This window comes from Bidens hawaiensis, unplaced genomic scaffold (assembly GCF_021521415.1).
Source record: "Bidens hawaiensis isolate Kalapana, Puna unplaced genomic scaffold, B.hawaiensis_p1.1 tig00025007_1, whole genome shotgun sequence".
NCBI lineage: Eukaryota > Viridiplantae > Streptophyta > Magnoliopsida > Asterales > Asteraceae > Bidens > Bidens hawaiensis.
In genome coordinates this window covers 210,356-220,748 of record NW_027493973.1, presented here as the reverse complement: position 1 = coordinate 220,748, position 10,393 = coordinate 210,356, and the positions used below count along the sequence as shown (strand labels likewise).

General features: G+C 39.2%; 1 protein-coding gene across 1 annotated transcript; it reads left to right on the top strand.

Moving 5' to 3' along the window:
• Window positions 1-7,679: 7,679 nt before the first annotated feature.
• On the top strand, window positions 7,680-10,393 carry LOC143570561 (uncharacterized). The gene is made up of 3 exons (XM_077056186.1): window positions 7,680-8,057; window positions 8,195-9,293; window positions 10,092-10,393. The coding sequence occupies exons 1-3, from the start codon at window positions 7,680-7,682 to the stop codon at window positions 10,391-10,393; spliced, it is 1,779 nt and encodes a 592-aa protein (XP_076912301.1).

The following is a 10,393-nucleotide window of genomic DNA, read 5'->3' as shown; positions in this document are numbered from 1 at the left end:
TTTGACCACATGGGCTAAAAATGCGATACACTTCTTCCGCATGAGTCTTTGGGCTTCGGCGCAAGACATGAGCTTAAGACCACTGGAGGGTTTCTCGCCGTAGATATGAAGATCACCATTTTCTCGAGGAATGCGAATCACCTTCTTGGCGCAAATAACTTCGGCGCGATTATTCGAGAGCCAGTCCATACCAATAATAACATCAAAACTTCCAAGAGGCATGGGGATGAGGTCGATTAGAAAATCGTTTTCGTTAAGGTTAAGCGTGCAATCCTTGATCACAGAGTTAATTAAAACAGTTTCGCCATTAGCCAATTCAACTGAAAAATTTTCTTTTAAGTTATCGCGCGGTCGCGCAAGCTTCTGCTCAAACGCGCGAGAAATAAAACTTCTATCGGCGCCAGTATCAAAAAGTACGGAAGCATAATGTCCGTTAAGCAAAAATGTACCATTAACTACGTCATTATTCGCTTGCGCTTGGTGCGCGGTTATGTTAAAAGCTCGTCCGCGCGTCACTTGGTTCGAGATTTGGTTAACTGGGTTCGCTTGCGTAATCTGAACTTGTAGTCTCGGGCACGCGTTCCGGAAATGACTGGGATCACCGCAGTTAAAGCACGACCTGGGTCGTGGGTTTGGGTATGCTGGTTGCGGGTTCTGCGGGTAGGCTGGTGGTGTTTGCGCGATGGGGTTGGCGGGAGGGACTCTACAGTACTCAGCAGAGTGACCAACGCGGCCACATCGGTTACATTGTCGACACGGGGTTTGGGTTGGGTGGTGAAGTCTACAGGTTGGGCAAAAGGGTTGGGTTCCTGTGTAAGGTTTCTTAGGTGGCGGGGCAGGGAGTGCGGGATTGGTTAGGGCATAGTTATGGACTACAGGAGGTGTTGGGTAGGTTGACAGTGGGTTAGGAGCGTATACTGGAGGTAGGTAGGTGGGTTGCTGGACAATGGGTGGGCTGGTAAGCGCATAGGCTTTGCGCCTGCGCTTGAGGTTGTTACGGTTTGAGGATTCTGGTTTGGTTTCTGTTGGTTCTGGGACAGTCTTGGTGGGTTTGGTCCTTTCTGTTCCCCGCAGGAACAGGGTTCCTGCCCTGACATGGTTGTCGCTGAGCACAGCGGCCAACTCGATGGCGTCAGAGAGGGTTGCTGGGTTTCTGGCCCATACAGAATCTTGAATTTCCATGGGGAGACCCCCAAGGAATTTCTCGATGGCTCGGCGGGAAGGGGTAACAAGGTGGGGGACAAGCAGGCTTAGTTCATGGAAACGCGTCGCGTACTCGCGCGCTTCGCCACTGTACTGCTTAAGATTCCAAAATTCTTCCTCCAGGCGCTTAACTTCGTTGGGAGGGCAGAATTCTCGCGTCAGAATTTCTTTGAATTCCTCCCAGGGCATGCTAGAAGCAGCCTCTGCGCCACGCGCATGAGCTACTCCATTCCACCATGTAAGCGCTCTAGATTCCAGGACACTGGAAGCATATAGGGTTCGTCTGTCAAGAGGGCATTGGGTATGGAGGAAAGTGTTTTCAATTTTCTCGAGCCACTGAAGCATCACGGTGGCTCCTTCAAGTCCTGTGAATTTCGGAGGGTTACCCGCATTGAAGGATTTAATGTTGTAACCGGAGGTATTGTTTTGGCTCAAAGCTTGGGCTATTGCGGCGGCCATTTCCTGGGAACGTTGCAGCGAACGTCTGCGCGAGGCTTCTCTCCTCTGATGACGGCGAGATAGCGGAGGCATTCTATAAAAGTTTTAGTTTGTTAATATCTTAGCGCAAAGTATAATCTTATAAAGCTTGGTTTCGCGGGGTTAGATACCATCAACAGTTAAAGTAAAACATGAATTTGAATGCAAACTTAATACAGATAACAAATTCGAATCGAGAATCGACAATTCATGTGTCACCATGACTTTCCGAATTCTCAATTTAAAATGACTAGTAAACGAGTATTGGAGATTGACGATTCATGTATCACCATGACTTTTCAATCTTCAATATAAAATATACAAGAAAATGAGTATTGGAGGTTGACGATTCATGTATCACCATGACTTTTCAAGTCTCCAACCTCAGAACATAATCGTAAATGGAATTTGAAAATCAACTATTCATGTATCACCATGACTTTTCGGATTTTCAATCCCAACAAACGAATATGTAAGTAAAATCAATAAAAATCGAAATTCAGCAAAAATCGAAATATCGCGAAATAAAACATAAAACCATACGCTGCGTCTGCGCAAGCATATTTATAAATAACGAGTAATTAACAATAAGCGCGCAAACATGAGATTTCTCTCATGCGCGAGAAGGGACTCTTAGGTATTCTAGGCCGTTACGTCTAACCACCTATCCTAAAGTCAACGAGCTCTGATACCAATCTGAAACACCCCGACCAAAGGCGGATTATACATCGGGGCGCCACATATTGTTTCATTACCCGTGACACTATTGGGTGTCAATATTTAATAAATATATTCATTCGCGCACGCGCAACGTAAACACAAGATAACAAATCAACATAAATCAATATATTATAAGGCAAAATATTCGAACAACAATAACTTGTCTTGATACATTTTAATCTAGGTCCAAAAGTGAAAACGTCCTACATGTCCACAAGCTCCAAATGTAGCTACAGCAAACCTGAACATGTGTTAAAGTAAAACGTCAAACACTTGCGTGTTGGTGAGAAATCAAGTTTAATAGATAATAGATAACAATAATTACTGCGCGCAACACGTGTATGTCTGGTGTTTAACAAGGGTGTAATCAGATTGTGATCAAGCCTAAATAGATCATAGTTCATAGTTCAATCCGTGCTCCCAAATGAGCACAAAAACAAGAAAACATCTGTGCAAGTGTAAACAAAGAAAACCGTAAACGATAGGTCTCCCGTGTTCATCTAATGGATCCATGAAAACTTCGGAATAGGCCGAACAAAGCGGTTAATGATACACACATACAAATAAACAGCCAAGTAAACGTCCTCAACACATGGGATACTGCGCGACTAAAGTTCATAAACAAGTTTAAGACTCTAAGTTTGTATGAACACATGAACATCCCAAAACATTAAAAATAAAAAGGGATTAGGTACGAGATTACTCACTTGATAAACGGTGCGGTGTAAGATAAAGCAAGAATCAACTTTAATCAAGCACAAGTTAACCTATAAATAAGATTATTGTTTTAATGATTTGTTTTAAGTCTTGATTATAAGTTAGCATAATTAATAAGTAAATTATTATATATAATATATATTACCGGAAAAGCAGGGCAGAACAGGGAGGAAGACAGAGGCAGAGAGGGAGGCGGCTGAGGAAGAACAACGGCAAGGAGCAAGAGAGAACAGGAGAGTTTAAGTGCTTTGTGTGTGTAGTGTTAGGAAATTAACATTATTATTTATAGGGAAACCCTAGGGAACACAATCCCTAGAAAAGGGGAAAAGATCTTCAACAGGATCAAGCAAAAGATAACAAAAGCAAAAAGGTATCAAAAGATATGGCAGCTGCAGGGGACAAAGAAAAAGCTGACAGGTAACAGTAAACAGGCATGGGAGGGTCAGATAAAGGTACTGGTCAAGCATGGGAAAAGCAGATCTCAAAAGATAATGTCAGTCACTTTTCCTACCAACCAATGGGGTTGGTGCGCATGCTACGCCAATAGTGGCTTTTCAGACATTAGACAGGTTAGGTCAACAGCACAAAAGATAAGATATCAAAAGCAAACAAGCAAGTTAAAACAGAAGAAAGGACACAAGACAGCGCGAAAAAGTTGCGCGCGCGAGAGGCTGCGCACACGAGAAGATTGAGTGCGCGAGGGCGAAGGCAGACAGAACAAACCTTAGCGCGCGCCGCGGGAAGAACTACAAATTCACAGCGCGTCGCGGGAGGATCTACAATTCTTAGTGCGCCGCTCGAAGAACTATAGTTCTTAGCGCGCCGCGGGAAGAACTACAGTCCCTAGCGCGTAACGCAGGAACAGTCAATCTTCACGCAGGCTTCCTTGTAAGGAGTCTAGCGCGTGGAGCTGCGCAGACAACCTTAGGCGGGAAGAAACAAAGGACAAACAAAGAGAAGGGGGGGGGGGAGGTTCAAGGCTTAAGGGCGGAACGACGACAAGAGAGAGAAAGAGGCGGGACGGCAACAAGAGGGAAAACAAGGCGGGACGGCGGAAAGGAAGAGAGAGGGAGAGGCGGGAAGGAAAATATTATTAGTAATATATATATTTTAAATGTCAAGTTTTAAAAGAAAATAATTAAATTTTAAATCATAAAAAGAATCGGATCAGAAAACGGGTACCTGGGTCGGGTCGGATCGGGCAGATGTCACAGTAGTTAACGATATGATTGATATATATGATGTATGAATGTTGTATGTATGAATGATTAATTATGATGTAAGTATGATATGTTGCCGGTACGTGAACGCTCTTCGGAGATCGCACGTATTGTCAAGGAAAGTACGTAAATGACATGTATGTTATAGTAGCACGAAACAAAGGGTGACCGGACCCTAATAATATCCGAGGATGAAGGGTGACCGGACCCTAATAATATCCGAGGATGGAGGGTGACCGGACCCTAATAATATCCGAGGATGGAGGGTACCGGACCCTAATAATATCCGAGGTATGTAGGGCGAATGCTCTTTATAATGTAAGGTTAGTTATGAATGTATATGAAGGACTGATGGACAAGTTAAGTATGTAATGCGTACCTTCGGGCACGTGTATGTAAAGTAAGTTATGTGATTAACTAGAACTCACTCAGCGTAGCTGACTTTTAGTATGCACGGAGGCAAATAGGTTGAGGCAGCTCGCGTGATTGAAGACGCATGGCATGGAATCGAAGATACTGGCATCTCGAAAAATGTTGTGATGTTTTAAAAGACTATGTTTTGTTTTAAACGACTTTGAATGTTTTATAAGACAAGATTTGAAGGTTATGTAAGATATTATGGTTGAAGTTTTATATTCCGCATAAAGTTTTAATTAACTATGATATTTTGAACTGCGTTTATGAGTAAATCCAACACTAAAGTAGGGTTACTGGTAACGAGGCCTTACATCTAGTTAATCACATAACTCACTTTTCATACACATATACGTGCCCGAAGGTACGCATTACATGCATATCATGTTCAGCATTCGTTCATACACATTCATATCTAACCATACATTATAAAGGGCGTTTCACCCTACATACCTCGGATATTATTAGGGTCCGGTACCCTCCATCCTCAGAGATTATTAGGGTCCCGTCACCCTTCATCCTCGGATATTATTAGGGTCCGGTACCCTTCATCCTCGGATATTATTAGGGTCCGGTACCCTTCATCCTCGGATATTATTAGGGTCCGGTACCCTTTCTTCCATAGCTTCATACTATACATGTTCTTAAATACTTTTCCTGACAATACGTGCAATCTCTGAAGAGCTTTCACGTACCATAAACATATCATACGTACATTATGCATACATCATATATATTCATACATGCATCTTATCCTACATCATGCATGGCAATCACATCTTTAGCTACCACCTGACGGTACATGCAATATCTGAAGATCATTCACGCACCGTCAAGCAATCATCATACATAAATCATACAAGGCATACACTTACCACTTAAGGTAAGTGTATCAACTATCATATCGAGTATGCACACAGCCCCGGAAACATAACAAGGAAGTGGGGCTAGAAACTCACCTCAATGCGGTTGCGTTCACTGTTTACGGTTATTCCCTTCTTGAGCTGTGCACGACTAACTGTATAATAATTATACGTTTCAGTAAACTATCATTACACATATTGTCTTTCTAGTTTAATTATTACCCTCAACGAACGGGGGTCCGGGGGAAGCAGCCCCTAGCGGGGTCCAAGGAGCAGAGCCCCTGACTGGGGTTAAGCTGCCAGGTCAGCTTGGAAAAATTTTATTTTCATTAACTATCTTAACACATTTTCCATTAGGATTTTGAATCATTATAAATTTGCTAACTTAAAATGTTCAAGGGCTTCTTTGTAATTAAATCATTCTTTTTCTAAGTCCAAGAACTGTTCTGTCATTTATTAAACTTCTGATTCGTTATTCAGTCCTTAACGAATGGGAGTTCATAACGAATTAACTATTATAACGAATCCGGCTTGTCACGAATCAAACGTTATAGCGAACTGGTCCTTATGACGAATTGGACCCTTTCACGAACTGGTCCATACAGCGAATTGAACCTTAACGAACTGATCCTTATACGAACTTATCATAGCGAATCAAAGGTAATTCATTACCCCTTTCCCCTAACGAATCAAAGACGAACTAAGGCTAGTTCGTCGTGCTCCCTTATGCGAATTAACTAACGAATCACCCTTCAATTCGTTAAGTTCCCATAGCGAAATGGGGTTAGGTCAGGGAATGTCAGAACATTCCCTGACATCCTCGTATTAACTTTTCCGGCGCCGCCGCCGGAAAACCACGAACACGTCGGAAAAACGAGTTTTAACTCGTTTTCACCGTTTTTCGTCCCGTTCGATCCAGATCTGAGCTAGGGTGCCCCCCTAAGCTCATCATAGGTTCGGTTTATACCCGATTCTACCCGGATCTCGTGACTTAAACGGTTTAACGGTGTCGGCTCGTCGTTTCGTGACCATATCCTACGGATTTAAGCTCAAACAATATCATACTATCATTACCTTGGATCGGGATCGGTTTCTTCTTCTATATTTTGGCTAGAGAGAGAGAGCTTAAGTGTGTGTTTGAGAGGTGTATGGAATATGTGTAAATGAATGAAAATTGGGTATTAAAGGTTTATATATTTATGGATCATGGGCTTAGCCCATGGTCTTTCTTTCTTTCTTTCTTTCATACCCAAGTCCATAACCCATATCCTTTTACCCCAACACTAGCCCAACTCATATTCTAGTTATCTAAACCGATAACGACCCACTATAAAATAGACGAAATTTATATTTTTATTATAACCAAAGGTAGGATGTTACAACCGGCTGGTTTGAGTGTAATAAGAACTATGACCTTGTAAAAACTCTCACATACGCAGAGTTTCCAACAAAGTATGTCTGGAAAAAATAGTTACGTAAATGGGAACCTCGCCGGAAGGGTTTTGCAATAGGTAGAGTTCATGCTGTTCCACCCGCATTCGACGAGGCTTACTATCTAAGAATATTATTAAATAAGGTTAGAGGCCCAGAATGTTTTGAAGACATTCGAACTGTTGATGGAGTTGTGTGTGAAACTTTTCGAGATGCATGTTACAAAAGAGGCCTTTTGGATGATGATAAGGAATACATAGAAGCCATTGAAGAAGCAAGTCATACCTCTACTGGATATTACTTAAGAAAGTTATTTGCTACAACGTTGATTACTTATAGTTTATCTAGACCTCATTTTGTTTGGGAAAGCACTTGGCAACTGTTAGTTGATGGTATTCAATACAAACAACAAAAAGATCAAAATAACCCCGGTACGATTTACTCATTTTTATAATTATTTCAGTTATTGCAAATATCTAATATCCATTATAATAATATAAATATTTTATTATATTACTTTATTATTTTTTTTTCAGGTTTGAGTCTTAATGAAGAACAGTTAAAAAACCTAGCACTCTTGGAAATTGAAAATTTTCTAATTTCAAACAACTCCAGTCTTAGAAGATATAAACAAATGCCATTTCCAGATATGGAGACAATTTCAAGAGCAACTAATCCGTTAATGGTGGAAGAGCTCTCATATGATACCGAGACCATGAATAACGAATTTAATAATCTCTTTGATTCGTTAACAGATGAACAACGAGGTGTTTATAATGAAATACTGAGTTCTTTGATTGATAAAAAAGGTGGCGTTTATTTTGTTTATGGTTACGGCGGAACTGGAAAAACTTATTTATGGAAAACTTTATCTGCATCGATAAGGTCACAGGGAAAAGTTGTGTTGAATGTTGCCTCAAGCGGTATAGCTTCTTTGCTTTTGGAGGGTGGAAGAACCGCACATTCGAGATTTTTAATACCTATTAATTTGACCGAAGATTCAATTTGTCCGGTAATATTACCACTCACTTTATGTTAATTTTATAGTAATAATTTTTGTAGTATATATGTCTTTATCTGTTATTTTAATATCAAATTACATTTAAATATATTAATTTGTGTATGTTTTTTTAATATTTCACAAATTAGGTTAAAGGAAATACCGACGTATATGAATTATTGAAAAAGACAAGCCTAATAATTTGGGATGAGGCACCGATGATTCATAAGCATGCATTTGAAGCCTTGGACAGGACTTTAAACGATGTTATGAATGGTGATTCTGCTAATACTTCAGAAGCGGTATTTGGAGGTAAGGTTGTTGTTTTTGGCGGTGATTTTCGCCAAATTTTGCCTGTTGTAACCAACGGTACAAGAAGTGAATGTGTCAATGCTTGCATCAATTCTTCTTATATCTGGTCAAAATGTAAAGTTCTTAAACTAACTAAGAACATGAGGCTTACAGTTGGATGTCAATCTTCAGACATTCAAAATATTACAGAGTTTGCTGATTGGCTATTAGACATAGGCCAAGGAAACGTTGGCGGTCCAAATGCGGGAGAGGCGGTTATTGATATTCCCGAAGATCTTTTGATATTGAACTCAGTTGATCTGATGAGTGATTTAATAAGGTTTGTCTATCCTAATATATTATATAGATTCAACGAACTTACTTACTTTCAGGATCGTGCACTCTTGCCACCTTTGAATGAGGTCGTTCAAGAAATTAATGAACGTATGTTAGACCTCTTTCCTGGTGAAGAAGTAGAGTATCTAAGTTCCGACAGTTTAGCTGAATATGAAGACCTTTCTGAGGATTTTGATCTACAGTTGTACTCTCCTGATTTGTTAAATGGTTTAAAGATGTCAGGAATGCCTAATCATAGATTGGCCCTCAAAGTTGGTGTTCCGATCATGCTATTAAGGAATATTAATCACAAAAAGGGTTTGTGCAATGGTACGCGCCTTCAAGTTGTTAGTCTCGATAGGCGTGTAATTGAAGCAAAAGTTGTCTCTGGTACGAATATCGGATATCGCACTCTAATTAGTCGAGTAAGTCTTACACCAACTGATAAGAAACTTCCGTTCAGATTAAAAAGAAGACAGTTTCCTATATCTTTATGTTTTGCCATGACAATCAACAAGAGTCAAGGTCAATCATTGTCAAGAGTTGGATTGTATCTTAAAGATCCAGTATTTTCTCACGGTCAGCTTTATGTTGCTTTGTCACGAGTGAAGACTAGAGATGGTATTAAGTTAGTGATACTCGACAAAGAATCAAAGCTTATAAATAAAACAACAAATGTTGTTTACAAGGAGATTTTTGGAAACATAGAACGTTAATGGTTTAAATTTCCTATGTAATTCAATTTGGAATATCATAATAAATGTAATGGTTATAATGTAATTTATTTTGTTCTATACTTTACAACATTTGTACTTAACTTTTATTTTTTAATATTTTTTTGGTATCATATATTTAATTTTTTTATTTAATTATAAATAATTTGTTATTTTTAATATTATACACCAATTTTCTGGATATAAACCCGTTTGATTAAAATTCGTTTTATAACATACCTTTTGAATATTTACTTTTTAATATTAGTTATTTAAGATATCTATCATACTGTCTAATTAAATATTATTAACTATAGGGTAACTATACATTATAATAACTAGATAGATTTCATGATTCATTTTCTTGGAACAATAAAACCGTCACTTCTTATATCGATTTTTTAATTTTCCATTTTAATCCTCTTCATCTTCTTCTTCTTTAACATTACTAAGTTTCTCAAGATAACTAAACTCCGATAATGGCTACGATTATGAACTGGAGGTTTTGTAAACTATTCCGTAAGTATCAATTTGTATTTAGCGATTTAGCAACGTTAGAAAAAGATAATATTGTATCAGTCATATTGTTCGATAATCAATTTAAAACATCAAATACATCAGATTGGTCTTAGGAAGAATTTGCCATGTCAACAAGAAACAAATTTGATAAATGTTTTACATCATTTCTTTCATGATCTTTATCAAGAGGGTTTACCTTATGAACATGTAAGGGAGTGGTTCTTTTACCCTTATCAAAACAAGGTTGTTATCTGGTTTGAGAATGGGGAGTTTAAGAATTTTAAGCCGAAACAACTTTTGTCGTGTGATGATTTGGTGATGTTGAGAGAGCTTGATGTGTTAAAGTTAGCAAATGCAAGAAAAGAACTTGCGCATCTTGAGTTGGAAGCTGAGGTTAGTTCGAAGGTGAAATGGTTAGAAGAATGTTCTAACTATGAGAGTGATTATGAAGATTTTCCCGACATTTTTGAGTCTGATGACGAACATTAA

Excerpts from the sequence above, each read along its gene's own strand:
- LOC143570561 (XM_077056186.1), top strand. The coding sequence starts at position 7,680 with ATGCCATTTCCAGATATGGAGACAATTTCAAGAGCAACTAATCCGTTA. Across the intron at positions 8,058-8,194 it reads CCGAAGATTCAATTTGTCCG|GTTAAAGGAAATACCGACGT; the intron begins GTAATATTACCA and ends TTCACAAATTAG. Across the intron at positions 9,294-10,091 it reads ACGAGTGAAGACTAGAGATG|AGGGTTTACCTTATGAACAT; the intron begins GTATTAAGTTAG and ends ATCTTTATCAAG.